Here is a 16031-nt window from a genome sequence, read left to right on the forward strand (position 1 = left end):
CATTGATGTTTGCTGGATTTGTATGCAAAGGTGACATCAATCAACGGGATTTGGAAAATGGAGAACACCGGAATCCAGAACCTTTTCCATGCCCAATGTTTCGGTGAGAGTGGAGTGCACCTCAGTGAAGGTTGAGTGCACCGATCTAGTGGTGATGCCCAATGTCTCAGCCATGTGCTGACTAATGGATGATATCTGTCGGCTGACGCAAATCGACACCGGCCTTCACATTTTCAAGGCACTTCTTGAGTGTTTGCAGCACAGTCCGACAGCATGAGGCCCTCAGGACCGCCGTCGTTTGGTTCACCACTTTAAATCTGAGATCAAACAGCGGAGCATGCAGTGGAAGTACACACCCTCTGCTTTACCCGGAAGTTCAAGAAGAAAGTCTCAGCTGGAAAGGTCACGGCACCGTTTTCTAGGACAGTGAAGGGGTGATCATGTGACTCCCTCCCAAAAGGTGAGGCCATCAGCTAGGTGTACTATGCAAATTAACTTGGCCAGTTGTGAGAAGCCATCACAAACAAGCACCATGGAAAGCCAAGTCGAAGAGTCCTGCTTCCTCCTGAATGATGGATCACCACAGGTTGCAATGATCACAGAAACCAACTGTGGATTTGACCTCTTTTCCTTCAGGCCTCTTCACCAGATTTGTCTCTCTGACTTCTACCTCTGCCACAGGTTGAAGGTAGAGCATCATGGGAAGTTTTAAGATGGTGAGGAGATGAGCACAGTGGACAAGCAGGACAAGGACATACACAAAATGGCCACACCTAAGCTGCAGCATTGAATTAAAGGGATTTTGGAAAAGAAACAACATAAACCACGTCAAATTGTTTTCTAATTAAGGGTAGAAACTTTCTGAATGCCCCTTCGTACTGCACCTCTTGATTTATTTTTACGACGTAGCCCACCCATAAGGCAATGCCATCTGGAACTGCGTATGTATGTATGTATGTCCCCTTCTGCCGGCATTTTGTGGGTTTATTCAATTAAAAATCCATTTTCTGTGCAACCGTTGGGCCAATTGACACGAAATTTTCACCATCGGAGAGTATCCTCCGTTAGAACCTTTAAAATTTAAAAGATAATTTTTATGTAAAACTTTATGAAAAGTAATTTATGTAAAAATTTAAATCGTAATATATCACGTGGTATTTGTGCAATCTTGGAAAAACCGAAAATCGTTGCACTCTATATCTCCGAAACCGCAGGAGAGAAAAAATTGAAAGGTGGCTCATTGGAAAGTAGTACGGCAGATAGGTGCAATATTTGGGAGAATTGTGACTTTGATGATACAAGCACGAGAGGTGGCACACAGTTAGAGTATGCCCTAAGGAAGATATTTGGCTGAAGGGCCATCACAGATTTGTCCTGTGACAACAATGGCAGTCATTTTTCAAAATGGCCTCCATTGCTTGTTATTTTACATATATTTGGTACATTACTGTGTATAAACCGTTGTTGTGGTCATACAAGCTTTACATTTGGCACATAATTAAAGACCCCTAACTATAGGGTTATCATATATTGTCCTGATACATGTGTTGTTCCACTGTGACAACAATACAACAACAACACAACAGGCATTTTAAAGGCCATTTTCCCTGCAAGAGCGGGGGTTAGCCTTGCGGTCCCCATGACAATCTTCTCCATTTTGCCCTATTTTCTGCATCTCTGCTTGTTAACCCCCTTACCCGCATTTCTTCTTCCACCACCTTTAGCCAAGTCTTTCTCGGTCTTCCCCGTCCTGTACTTCCTTCCACATTCATTTCCATCACTCTTCTCAACCAGTCACTTTCATCCTTCCTCAACACATTACCAAACCATCTCAAACTGTTTCTCTTCACAGCATCCATCACAGGCTCTATTCCCATCATCTTTCGCAATTCATCATTTGGTTTCCTCTCTCTCAATGATACTCCACAGTCCACATATCCAACGAACCATTTGCATTTCCACCCTTTCCAGCCTTCGTTGCTGCTCTACGTTCATTACCCATGTCTCGCTCCCATAAATCGTAACACTTCTCACATGCAGCATACACCTTTCCCTTCAGCTTCAACGACACTCCCCACCTCGTCAGCACGCCACTCAGTTCCCGAAACTTCTTCCATGCACATCTCACTCAAGCAACCGTTGCCGAGTCTGATCCACCTTCTCCATTCAGCATGTCTCCTAGGTAACAAAATGTTTTCACACCTTCCAGCTTCACGCCGTCTCCAAGATCCAACTCAACATTTCCTCCATCTGCAGCTCCCTCTGTGCACACCTTACACTTGAATGTAGCTGCCACACTGGTTAATGACCCTCTCAAACCACTACATTTTTGATGAACCCACTCAGCGCACATTGTACATTGAATCGAGTTCACTCCGACACCCTTCCTGCACATAGCACATGGCCACTTCCCAGTTCTTTCCACCTCACCACATGCTTTACCACTTGCCATCACCTTTGTTTTTCCGAACCGGTGTGTACCCCGGTTTAGAATAGGTACACCGCATCCCTGCGTGTCGTAAGAGGCGACTAAAAGGGTTGGCGTCAGGAAGGGCATCCGGCCATAAAAACATTGCCTCAAAAAGATAACCATGACACTGTGACAACAATGACGGCCATTTTTCAAAAAAGGACATCTGCGATGGCCCTGTAGCCATACATCTTCCTTAGGGCATACTCTGACTGTGTGCCAAATGCCATGCTTGTATCATCAAAGGCACAATTCCTGCACCTATCTGCCAAACTAAAGTACTCCCCAAGAGGAATAACGACTGTTAATGATGATGTCATAGATGCCTTCATTATCACATCATCAATCGGCAAAGTGGAACGCTTGATCCAACCAGTATGAAATTTATTGAGCGTGATCTAGGGATAAATTGGTCGAGAAAAACAACTGACATCATCGGTCACGTGGTTCGGTAGCCATATTGTTACGGCGTAGCCCATAGGGCAATGCCATCTGGAACAGCGTTTGGTCTGTCTGTCTGGTGTATGTATGTATGTCCCTCAGAAACGTCCACCAATCAGAGCTGAAAATATCGTCACATGACAGGAGGACAACAGATCCTCCACTCATCAGATCTAAGCCCAGGTATGCCGTTGTTGGACTATCGGTTTTGTTTCTAATGAATAAACGATGAAAAATTCAGACCAGCTCATTATACTCTGGACATGCTGCTTCTGCTGTCTCAACAATGGATGGAGGTCCTCAATGCTAAACAGTAAATGAGAGCTGTCTCCCTTGACATATCATGTGCCTTCGATAGTCTGGCACCCGCCCTGCTCATCAAACTCTCCTCCCATGGTATACATGGAAATGTCCACGTACGGCTTGCCCTCTCTGGTCGTAGTCAACGTGTGGCCCTGAATGGGTTTCTCTCATCTCCCCTTCCTGTTCAGGCTGGAGTTCCCCAAGGTAGTGCTCTGGGCCCTGTGCTTTTTCTGGTCTTCATCAATGATCTCTCCGACTCTCTTGAAAATCCTCTATATCTGTTTGCTGACGACTCTACTCTCTGCCGCTCCATTCCTCATCCCTCAGATCGGCAGTCTGCAGCCTCCTCACTCTCTGCAGACCTTGACAAAATCACAGACTGGGCAAACAAGTGGAACATGTCTTTCAATCCTGACAAATCTCACACTCTTACTATGTCTCTCCGAAAAGACCGACTGGACAACCCTCCCTTCCACTTTCTGAATAATCCTCTCCAAGAAGTTCTGTCACTCAAACTTTTGGGTCTCACTATCTGCCATGATCTTTCCTGGGAAAACCACCTTTCCAAGATGGCCTCCAAAGCCAGTCGCCGACTGGGCATCCTCCGTCGTGCGAAGTCCTTCGTTGGCACACCTGAGCTCCTCATCACATACAAAGCTTTCATCCACAGCTCAATGGAAGGCCCTGGAGATGTTGGAACCCTTTGTGCCACTGCTTTGCAACTGTCTTGAGTCTCAGCATGTTCAGGCGACTGGTGGTCCTACTACCTGTATGGCAATACAGGTATCCTCACTAAATGCTTTGGGCAACAATTGATTTGAGGACTCTGTACATGGGTCACATTTGAGGGAAGGAGAAAGATGGAGGGTGTAAATGCATGATGCTGGGGACCCTGACATCCATTTTGTTTTGTATTTGATTCTCATCCTCCTTGTCATTACGTACCAGGTTATTACATTTTGTCTTCGTTGCCTCGAGTGTGCGCTGTGGTTTGAGCTTCCTGCACTGCACGGTTCTTCCACAATGCTGACTCGCCACCTCTTTTCACTGCTGTTCTCCCTTCTGGGCCGGTGCTCCTGCCTCACACCTGGCTCGGCTTCACGCTGTAGAAACCAAAGCTTTCAGAATCATTGGAATCTCCCGTGATTAAGCTTACTCTGAGGGCCTTTCACTCTCTCACCGCAGGCAGGTCGGTGGTCTTTCTGTCTTCTACCGACGCCTATCCGGCCTCGCTCCCCCAGCTCTTTCTGGGCTGTCCCCCAAATATTCCTACAGGTCACACAAGATCTGCCAGCAACCCTCTTATGGTTAAACTGCCAAAATCAAGACTCACTGCTCACCTTCACTCTTTCATTCCTCTTTACTCCCACAAACTCCCTCACTCTTTTCAATCCCACTCCTCCCTCCAGGTCTTTAAAACAGCTGTTCACCACCATCTCTTGTTTTCCCACATCCAAAACCTTGATATTTTCTACCCCCGTTAATACACCCCAAATCCACCTCTTTCAATGTCCGACTTAATTCCTGAAATTACTAGTAGTGTCAATTTGGTTTTTTTACCGTGTAACCCTAATTTGTACAAACGTGGTTGGACCAGAATGACTGCAGTGTCTTCCACCGGAGGAGCATGCCTTCCACGGCTTCAGTAACATGGCAAACTCGCCCTCTTCCCCACGGGTGTGGTTTTGTGATTGTGATTGGCTATTACCAGCTCATCCAGATTTTGATGGCATTTCCTCCATCAAGGATTCCACTACCCCAATATCAACAATACTCAGTTATATATTTCTTCACCTGAAGCTTTACATCTTGAAAAACGTTTGTGCACAACATCTGGATGTTCAACATGTCTATTGGTTGATCGGTGCTACCTTCGGGCTGTGAAGCCATGAAGATGTCAACTTAAAGAGTGGCACGCGACAAGAAGGACGCAAGCGATCCAGCAGGCCACGGATGGCCAGACCTGCCATTTTGCGGGTTCGTAGTATCGAGTCCTTCCCCATCATTAGTGCCAGTGGCAGGAAGAATACACCGCTGTGTTTCTCCACCAGGGCCTGCACACAACCACACACAACCACAATAAAACTACAACTAATACAACAACAACAACAACAACATGCATTTTAAGGCCATTTTCCCTGCTAGAGCGGGGGTTAGCCTTGCGGTCCCCATGACAATCTTCTCCATTTTGCCCTATTTTCTGCATCTCTCCTTGTTAACCCCCTTGCCCGCATTTCTTCTTCCACCATCTTTAGCCAAGTCTTTCTCGGTCTTCCCCGTCCTCTACTTCCTTCTACATTAACTTCCATCACTCTTCTCAACCAGTCACTTTCATCCTTCCTCAACACATGACCAAACCATCTCAACCTGTTCCTCTTCACAGCATCAATCACAGGCTCTATTCCCATCATCTTTCGCAATTCATCATTTGTCTTCCTCTCTCTCAACGATACTCCGCACATCCGTCGAACCATTCGCATTTCCACCCTTTCCAGCCTTCGTTGCTGCTCTACGTTCATTACCCATGTCTCGCTCCCATAAATCATAACACTTCTCACACATGCAGCATACGTACACCTTTCCCTTCAGCTTCAACGACACTCCCCTCCTCGTCAGCACGCCACTCAGTTCCCGAAACTTCTTCCATGTACAATGGAACTCTCCAATAAAACTACAACTAATAGAAAAAGCAAAACCAGTCCTACTCGTAGTGGGGGTGGGGCGGGTGTGGGGGAGGGGGCGGGGGAGAGGGGCCTATGTACTCAATTTCAAGTTTGTGTGCAGTTCATGTTAATTTTGGGCAACCACTATAAATGTATTCTACTGGGTCCTACTAATCGGAAAAATGATGTCGCCATTTTTTTCTGTTGACCTTTAGTGACCTTGACTCAAGGTCAAAGTTCAAACGTCATTACAGTGACTATCCTTCATTCAAAGTATATCAGCCTTGGTACCAAAATGTGGTACATTTCACAAGGAACATTGATTATGACATTTGTTTTGGCATTTGCCCTCTCAGATGTTTGCAATATGCAAATTAATAAGCAAATGACCTAATTCGAGAAAAAATATGCATAATTAACATATCGTCTTCACCATACACGTAAATCCCATCACTTCGCATTATTATTCAATGCCAATCATGAGTTACCATCTCAAATGTGTTCTGCTGGATCCTGAACTGGAAAAATATGTTGCTTATTGTTTTCTGTTGACATGTTCTTGATATTAACTGACCTTTGACATGTAGTTGACGTTACTTACCTTGACCCAAGGTGAAATGTCAAATGTCATTTTAACCATGTGATGCGGTCAAGCAAAATAAGTCGGATGTCTAGAATATTGATTTTTGGATTCAAGTTCCCAATGCTTTTTCCCAATGTACGACAACAAAATGCAGCTCTCACTGCTCTTGCAGATCACAGAATATGAACTGCACAGAGATGTGTGTGTGTGTGGTGCAGATGACGACAACTGTACTAACAGTGACCACGGACATGCTTTTGGGATTGATGAAGAAGAAGAAGATTATGAAGATCCTTTGTTGTGAACAATATAAGAAGCTCATCTAAAAGCAAAAACATGTTTCCAGTTTACTATTTTACAATGTGTGTCAACAATAACCATTAGATGCACACAGGAACACAATCATGGTAATGCAGAATTGTGGCCAAAATATGCCCTTTGAACTTTGACCTTAGTTCAAGGTCACAAGAGTCACAAGAATATTGACAACATCAGTCAGCTAATAGGACCCAGGATACATTTGTGATTAATTACTAACAATTAGCATTTTCTGGAGACGGGATGTACTAGCCATTATATGTATAACCAGGATCTATGTTTAATAGGGTATGCTAATTATGCATATTTTTGTCTCTAATTAGCTCATTTACATATTGCAAAAAAACCGAAAGGTCAAATGACGAAACAAATGTCACAATCAATGTTCCTTGTGAAATTTACCACATTTTGGTACCCACGTTGATATACTTTGGATGAAGTATGGTCACTGTAATGACGTTTGAAGTTTGACCTTGAGTCAAGGTCACGAAAGGTCAACAGAAAAAAATGGCGACATCATTTGTTCCGATTAGTAGGACCCAGTAGATTACATTTATGGTGGTTGCCCAAAATTAACATCAACTGCACACGAACTTGAAATTGAGGACATAGGCCCCCCCACTATGGTACAACCACAACAATGTGCCCAACCACCACTATTATATTATTGTACACAACAAAACAACCCACTCCTGGGCTGTTACCGTTTGGAGACATTGTTGTTAAGAGGTCAAAGTTCAAACATTCAGATTTGTATCGAGTAAACCGATGCAATTCCATTGGTAGAATACCGCACTCGGTGAAAGATACTTCACTCACCACAGGGAAGAGTTGGAACATCGTCATAAGCATTTCCAACGCGGATTCCCTCCCAGTATCGTGTTCATATCTAGAGACCGGTCATTACAGAATCAGATCAGACCGATCGTTCGGAAAGTACCCGCAACGAAGCAATTGGGAGCTTACGAGTTGCCATGGCGACAAACGTATGGATCAGAAACAATCATTCAACCGTGATTGGTGCTTACTCGAGCTGGGAGATTATGAAATCCAGGTGCTCTTGCAGCTTCCCTTCAAGCGGGTATCCCATGATGAACGTTAAGTAAACCTGTGCAGGTGGAGATGGAGAAGATTCGGTGCAGAGAGTAAAACACATGGCTTCATGGATTCACGGAAAAAGACAATGACACACCGTCGTAATCAAGGACACGGTGACATTCGATGCAGAGCGAGAGAAGAATGAAAGGAACAACACAAAATGACAAACGGCAAGATACCTGCCCAATACCTCACAAAGCCTCGGATGCCATGCCACCCATTACCTTACGGCACTGCACACGTATGGGCTCAATGTGGGAGGAGATGGATATCTGAGCCACCTTTCGCATCACGTCGTTCATCTCTGGCACCAGTAGCTTCCGATCAAGAATGGCCTGCGACCCGGAAGGGAAAGCGGGAGAGAAAAGAAGTTGCTCAACAAAACAAAATGAATAAAGACGAAAAACCACAAATTGTTCAACATTAAAAAGATGCGAGAACAGATGGCACAACCTGCCAAACCGTCAGCACCTGGAGACGAGGAAACCCTCCTCCAACCCCAGGGCCCCAACTAAAAACAGACCTTGAGCAGGCCGAAGGCCGTGGCCTGCCTGGAGTTGTCGTGGATATCTTCCTCCACAAATCCCAGCAGCACTTGCAGCTGACTTTCAGACAGGTCATCGCACTTCTTATTCCGCAACACGGCAGTGATGGTCTGCAGGGAGCGGGCGGCATTCGAGAGTTCCATTTCCGGTTTCGTGAGAACTCGCGGCTCGAGAGGAAGCACAAAACACTCAGTCCAGCTTGACACTCGATGACAAATGTCTGAAGGCCTGTTTAAATTGGGCAGTCGACATTCATCTTCTTCTTCTTTTTTTGAATGCAACACGTGATTGCGGGTAGTATAATTTGCGGGTAGTATAATCCGGTAGAAACGGATGTTCGTGGGACTGCTACCACGCATGCTCCGATAGACGTGAGAGAGAGCGAAACGAACCTTGAAACAGGAAACGACCAAAACGAAGTTGTCCCCCACGCCTGCACCGGCCGAAGCGTAATTCTTGAGCAGTGAAAAGAGGTGGCGAGTCAGCGTCGTGGAAGAACCGTGCAGTGCGGGAAGCTCAAACCACAGCACACACTCGAGGCAACGAAGAGAAAACGTAATCACCTGGGACGTAATGACGAGGAGGATGAGAATCAAATACAAAACAAAATGGATGCCAGGGTCCCCAGCATCAAGCATTTACACCCTCCATCTTTGTCCTTCCCTCAAATGGGACCCATGTACCGAGTCCTCAAATCAAGTGTTGCCAAAGCATTTAGTGAGGATACCTGTATTGCCATACAGGTAGAAGGACCACCAATCACCTTAACATGCTGAGACTCAAGACAGTTGCAAAGCAGCGGCACAAAGGGGTCTAACATCTCCAGGGCCTTCTTGTTCGAGCCAATGAACTTCCCTTTTCGGAGGCTGCACTGAAGGATCTGAAAGAAAACACAAGTCAGCCGGTCAGCCTGACCCACAATCACGACGCTCTCCTCATTGGTTCCAATGGGTTACCTGAATGTCTAAATGGTGTCACTTGTAAACTAGTGCGGAGTGTATAGGAATGACAATCCAGGGGTCATAGGTTCAAATCTGGCTAAAGGAAGCAGTTTTCAGGATTCCGTTTCCAAGCTCCCAAAAACAGTCATTCTGAGGAGACAAATCTTAATAAATAATAATCAAAGGCGGTGTGTGTGTGTGTGTCAGTGTGTGTGTGTGTGTGTGTGTGTCTGTGTGTGTGTCAGTGTGTGTGTCAGTGTGTGCGTCAGTGTGTGTGTGTGTGTTTGTGTGTGTGTGTGTGTCTGTGTGTGTGTCAGTGTGTGTGTCAGTGTGTGCGTCAGTGTGTGTGTGTGTGTTTGTGTGTGTGTGTGTGTCTGTGTGTGTTTGCGTGTGTCAGTGTGTGTGTGTGTGTCTGTGTGTGTGCGTTTGTGTGTCTGTGTGTGTTTGTGTGTGTCAGTGTGTGTGTGTCAGATAATCTTCTTCATAACTCCAAAACCATGTAACCCAGCGGCCCCAACTTTTCCTTTCCCCTCTCCCCCCAACCCCTACGCACCCTTCTCTCTCTCCCCCCTCCCCCTCCCCCGCAGCAACCCCCATCTCCATTTTCCCCCATGTCACCCAGCAATGCCAGGTACCTTTGCGAGTAGGAAATAACGAACCTTAAATGGTAATTGATCCGCCGTGGAAATGGAAGCCGACGTTTCGGGCCTTGTCGTTCATCGGAGCAAAACAGAAAGGAAAAGGAGGCTCACCATGTTACAACAGAATTGTCGATTAGAACCCAGCCGGCCGACTAATCACCTTCAGGGAGGAGGGAACCTGCCCCGCCCCGTCTAATTCATGTGACGCCAGGTAGTATTGTAGTGCACCCCCTCCAGACAACTCGGAATGGGCAGCAAAATGCCTCCGATGAAAATGTGGGGCCAATCAGAAGCTTTCATCAAGCAGGACTAAATAAAAACATCATGAGTGCTGACTGGGCAAACATTGCCGCTCCAAATAATTAACCAACATGTTTTTTCCACATCTCTACCTGTCGGACCTCACCTGCAAACCAAACTCCATCATCACGTGCGAGTTGGTTTTGACGCCGACGGCAGCAATCTCCCCTCCACGCTTGGGCAATGGGGGCAGCAGAAGGCAGCTCTTGGGCTTCTCCTGATTGGTCTCTTTCTTTCTTCCCTTCCTAAAGGAGTGCACATTACCATTGCGAGCACACGAAACGTGGAAATCGCCTTTTTCGGGAAGGGCCAAAAGCAAGACCATTTGGGGCCTCATGTGCATACAGGAAGTTAAACAGAAAAAAGAAGAAAGTTAAAGGTGAGCAATTAATTAAATAACTAAGCTAGGTACACCTGCTTCTGCTCGCCTGGACTTCAATCTCCATTCTCACCTGTTCTTTACAGAAAGGAAGGGGAGACTTTGGGTCACCAAGCTGTGGCTTAGAAGGATCAGGTCATCAAACGCAATGGCCGTGTTCTCCATGAGACCCTGAACGATTCGCCGCAGCACATCTTGTACTTTGGTGACTGTTTTATAGTTTCCGGTACGATCCAAGACCTTTGGGCGTGGGAGGAGGTCGGGGTGCGAATGAGACTCGGACCCTTCACCATCCCTTAAAGTGGTGTCGCTGTGCAAACCCGACACACAATCATCACAACATCAAAGAACAAATGCGGTCATCAGTGGTACCAATGTACTTCTTTGAGTGGAGAGATCAGTTTGGTGAGGAGACCACAGCTGAGGAACCGTGACAGAGTCTGGTACACGGAGTAACTGTGGCAGCTTCGAGCCTCCGACACACGGCGCAGGATCCCCGGAACTTTCTTCGTCTCTGCGATGTCTCCAAACAGCTCACGGTTGCACGTCTGACAGAATGTGGGGATGAGAGTGGAAAGGGAGGAAGAATGAGCACTAGGGTCGAGGAGTGGGCCTCGTGGTAGATACAGACAACACGAGTCATCATGCGGGGAATAAACAGGAAGGGTCAAACATCGTTGTGTTTGGAAGAATAAAGAGAAAAGTCAGGGAAAGAGAAACCCTAATGTGGACATTTAATCCCGGTGATTCTGATGAGAAGCCCCAAAGAATACCGTGCAAAGGTTACTTCACCAGGATTCCAATGTAGCATAAAATCCAAGTGACTTTCCGGTGGAGAACCCTTCAAAACGCTGCGGACATCGATCGGTAGGTTTGAGCTGAAGCGTGACGAGGTAGTTGTCAAATTCTAAAGTTGAGTGGGAAAGGATGCCGTGCCGGCAGGAAGACCCATCCCATAATCGGGCTGGCATGAAGATTCCCCACTTCCTGCAATACTTTTGTTTAAGGTCGAGGGAGATCTAAGATATTTGTACTTTTGCACTACCACCTGCCATGTGCGTGGCTCCTCTCCAAGTAGCCACGCACATGGCAGGTGGTATGGAAGGCCCGGGGGTCATATTAAAGGGTCAGGTGAGACGTTTGATCCAACTTGAGGTCGAGTTGAAAGCTGAACTCTTCCGTTAAAATGTGCAGGAGAATTGTCGGAATCCGTGTCGTTTGGTGCAGTTGGGAAGGACGTAGCAATGAGAGCTAACTTGAAGCACCATTGAGGCAAAAATGCTGCCACACTATAAATACTCGATGAATTGTCGGGCCTGTTCGAAATACAGTTACCTGTTCCGACATGTTCAACCCAAGTTCACACACATTTGCGGTGGACCTGGCACGGAATAACTCGTATACGATTGGGTTAACCCCACCGTGGGACATTGCGGCCTCACCAGGATTAATTATTGGCGCCATTTAATTACAGTATACTGTCAATTCTGAGCCTGGTGTTGGCTTAGCGGTTAGGGTGCCGGCTTGGGATCCGAGGATCCTGGGTTCGAATCCCGGTCGATTGTCGAATTAACGCCAGGGGGGTTGACTCAGCCTGTCATCCTTCCGAGGTCGGCAAAGTGAGTACCAGTTCACTGGTAATTCCCTGTGTGTCGCAAAAGGCGGCAAAAAGGGTTGGCGGCAGGAAGGGCATCCGGCCATAAAACATTGCTTCAAAAAGGGGACCACGGTGCCCGAAAAAGGCCAAACCCCGCTCTGCGGGGAAAAATGGCCTCTGAAGGTGGTTTTATACTGTCAATTCTGATGGAGGCCTACATTGGGACTCACAAATCACACAAATTTCACCTCGAGCACAGCAGAGGGGATGAAGAAGGCAGGTAAAGGTACAAATTTAATCCAATCAAGACCGTATGCTATTTTCAGATTAAGATAACTGACGAGAGAATTCAAAGTGGATCAACCCTCAATTACGAGAACATGGAAACCGCTGCAGGTTCGAGGTTCCACTCACCTCCTGTATCAACTTTGCACATGTGTCCAGGTCCCCGTGCTGAAGTCTGCTTTGTAGGCCATTCAACAAAGCATGGAGCGTAAACATGAGGACGTGAATCTGTAAAAGCAACAAGAACAAGACAACAAAAAGCTTACCATAGAGTCCATTAAACCCAAAATTTGATTCCTTCCTGTATAAACAAACCTTGTACAAAGACAACTCGAGGGCTGCAATCGCAGATCACTGATGGTTCCCGGTTCAGCCAATTCAAAATATTAGCCAATTGGTAGCACTTGTAATTTTTCCTCATAATGAAAACAATTTTCCCCCAAAAAATGGGACACCACAGACCAACACGAAAAACACTTCATGCCACCCTCTGAGAAGCCTAATAATTAGAAAATAAATAATGGGAAAATAACGAATTAAAAATAATAATAATTGAAAAATAATAATAAATGAAAAATAAAATCATACTAAATAAAATATGCAATTTTGTGTCGGTCTTGTTGTTCGATCGTAACTTATCGTTACTTATCCAAGCTCAACCAAACTAAACCAGAGGATGAAGGGTCACACAACGGAGGTTGCAGCGACTTCATTTGCCCCTCACTCCAAGGGGGTTTTCCATCTTGTGCGAAATCCGTGTTAAGATGTATATCCATGTTAAGACAGCTCATTGTGGCATTTTTCCAAAACCGCTTCCAATTATAAAAGTTACAAGAAAGAGCAATCTGAGATTGCAGACCATCGCCAGGACATGTGTGGTTTTATCCTTTGGGTCCTCGGGGTATTTTGAGTCCCCATGGTCTTTGGTCTTTTGAGCCGTTGGGATCTTCTGGGGCTCTGGATCTTTTGGGTCGTTGGAATCTTTTGGGTCTTCAGGATCTTTGGAGATGTTAAGGACCTTTGGAATATTTTGGGTCTTTACGGTATTTGAGGGTATTTTGGGTCTTAAATGATTTTAGGGTTCTATAGGGTCTTAAAGGGTGTTGGGATTATAAAGGGTCTAGAGGATGTTTGGAGTCTCAAAGGGTCTTAAGGTTCCAAAGGGTCAAAAGTGTTTTAGGTGTCTGAAACGTTTTTAGGGGTCCTAAGAGTTTTAAGGGTCTTCGTGGGTCTTCATGGTCCTTCGGGACTTTGTAGTCTTAATGGGTCTCATGGCTGTAAAAGTTTGAAATGGTCTTAGAGGTCTTAAAGGGTCTCAGAGTTTAAAGCGTCTAAGGTAAGTAACACAATACCCACGTTTTGTGCAGACAAACGAAGAGACAAACAAACAAGAAGATGTCATGCAGAGCACGATACTTGCAAAATCCACCCCCCCCCCCCCCCTCAAAAAAAAAAATGTTGCCATTGATCCATCAAATTGTCCATTTCATAAAGAATAAAATTGACGATCTTGATCAAAGCTCGGGTCAATAGGATGAAAAGTGATGATTTTTTGCAGATGAAAATTGATGATTTCAGAAGTTTGACCTGGAGTTGACCTTTGACCTCAAAAATAGTTGGTTTCCCAATTCAGCGAGCACTATGCAAATGTTGTTAAATTTTCAAGCCAATCGGATGAAAATTGATAATTTTTCAGATGAAAATTGATGACACTCGAAGTTTGACCTCGATTTGACCTTTTGACCTCAAAAATAGTTTGTTTCCCTATTCAGTGAGGCACTATGTAAATGCTGTTACATTTTCAAGCCAATCGGATGAAAATTGATGATTTTTCAGATGTAAATTGATGACTCGAAGTTTGACCTCGATTTGACCTTTTGACCTCAAAAATAGTTTGTTTCCCTATTCAGTGAAGCACTATGTAAATGCTGTTACATTTTCAAGCCAATCGGATGAAAATTTATGATTTTTCAGATGAAAATTGATGACACTCGAAGTTTGACCTCGATTTGACCTTTTGACATCAAAATAGTGGGTTTCTCAATTCAGTGATTCAATGTGCAAATGCGGTTCAATTGTAAAGTAAATCGGATGAAAATTGAGTTTCTCAGATGAAAACCGATATTGGAAGTTTGACCTTGAGTTGACCTTTGACCTTTTGACCTCAAAAATAGTTGGTGTCCCAATTTAGTGCCTCAGTATACGAATGCTGTTCAATTTTCAAGTCAATCGGATGGAAAATGGCGATTTTACAAATTTGACCTCCAGATGACGTTTGGCCTTTGACCTCAAAATCAATAGGCTTCTCAATTGTGACGACCTCTACAGCTTGGTGAAGTATCATCACGATCGGTGTGGAATTGTGACTTGTAGGCGAGTGAGAAACAAACAGACACAGACAGACAGAATAACGCACAAGATCAACCAATATACTTGAAAAATCTTCGATTCTCACAAGTAACAAGGTCAAGGGTAATAACAATACTAATGATAATAGCATAATACCGTGAACCCCCGGCATTTATTGATTCGACATTCGCGGACCCCGCGTATTCACAGTTAACACAATACGGCCTGCTTCTTCATTTGCGGCTCGGTGCTTCGTTTATTCGAGGTTTTTGCGGGCATGGACCATCCCCACCCACACATGGACCCCCAACATTGGTGGTATTTTCTGCTTAAGGAAAAAGCCTGGCCCAGAGAGACGATCACAGAGCTTTAGTGTGGAAGGAAGAGATGTCCAAGGCATTCGGAATCGGAGTCGATCCTTTATGCCAAACAGGACCAGCCAAACCAGTTCGTCACTTCCGGTTGCACCCGGTCCCGGGGAAAAAACTATTTATGTGCATTCGTGTTTTGGTCAAATTATGAATCACGAACCTCCGTGAACCTACACCCCTTGCAATGGTTCCCCAATGTGGACCCACAAATTTGTTGGGCGCCAGGCCCACAAAAGGTTAATCTGGCCTTACATCCATATTCATCATCCCATGTAAGCTACAAATTATACAAGTCATGCAATGCTTGCTTCAAGGCCTTAAACACACTTAAACATGCCCTCGCCGACATGGAGTTTATTTGTTACTTTATTTAATTAATCGTCGTGATTGGCGATTAACTTTGAACGGATGATCATCACATGATCAGCGATTCCACAAAGGTCGAACTCTTAAACGCCTTTCGTAAATTCGGCCCTTAATGTCTCCCTCTGGGAACCACAATAACCAGGTCATTCTTCATCCTGAAAAAAACACCAATCATGTTGAACAATGGGCATCACATAATATCCAACAGCAGGACCTCAATAAAAATAAATAAATAAAAACACCTTTAGAGGCCATTTTTCCCTGCAAAGCGGTTGGACCGTGGTTGTTGTTGTTTTTGTTGGTCCCCTTTTTGAAGCAATGTTTTACGGCTGGATGCCCTTCCTGCCGCCAACCCTGTTTGTCGCCTTTTACGACAAACAG

The 16031-nt window shown here is 45.2% G+C and overlaps 1 protein-coding gene across 1 annotated transcript in view; it reads right to left on the reverse strand.

The window, feature by feature from the left end:
• Window positions 1–16031, reverse strand: part of UTP20 (UTP20 small subunit processome component) — a 147170-nt gene that overhangs the window by 40746 nt on the left and 90393 nt on the right. Inside the window, exons 44-54 of the mRNA XM_068107235.2 lie at window positions 12694–12792; window positions 11063–11230; window positions 10756–10922; window positions 10410–10548; window positions 9185–9301; window positions 8814–8984; window positions 8400–8531; window positions 8101–8211; window positions 7807–7886; window positions 7598–7667; window positions 5086–5268 (exon numbers count right to left, since the gene is read on the reverse strand). Of these exons, the coding sequence (XP_067963336.2) occupies window positions 5086–5268; window positions 7598–7667; window positions 7807–7886; window positions 8101–8211; window positions 8400–8531; window positions 8814–8984; window positions 9185–9301; window positions 10410–10548; window positions 10756–10922; window positions 11063–11230; window positions 12694–12792 (1437 nt within the window). The remainder of the gene's footprint in view (window positions 1–5085; window positions 5269–7597; window positions 7668–7806; window positions 7887–8100; window positions 8212–8399; window positions 8532–8813; window positions 8985–9184; window positions 9302–10409; window positions 10549–10755; window positions 10923–11062; window positions 11231–12693; window positions 12793–16031) is intronic.

This window comes from Myxine glutinosa, chromosome 1 (assembly GCF_964187855.1).
Source record: "Myxine glutinosa chromosome 1, kmMyxGlut1.1, whole genome shotgun sequence".
Taxonomy (NCBI): Eukaryota; Metazoa; Chordata; class Myxini; order Myxiniformes; family Myxinidae; genus Myxine; species Myxine glutinosa.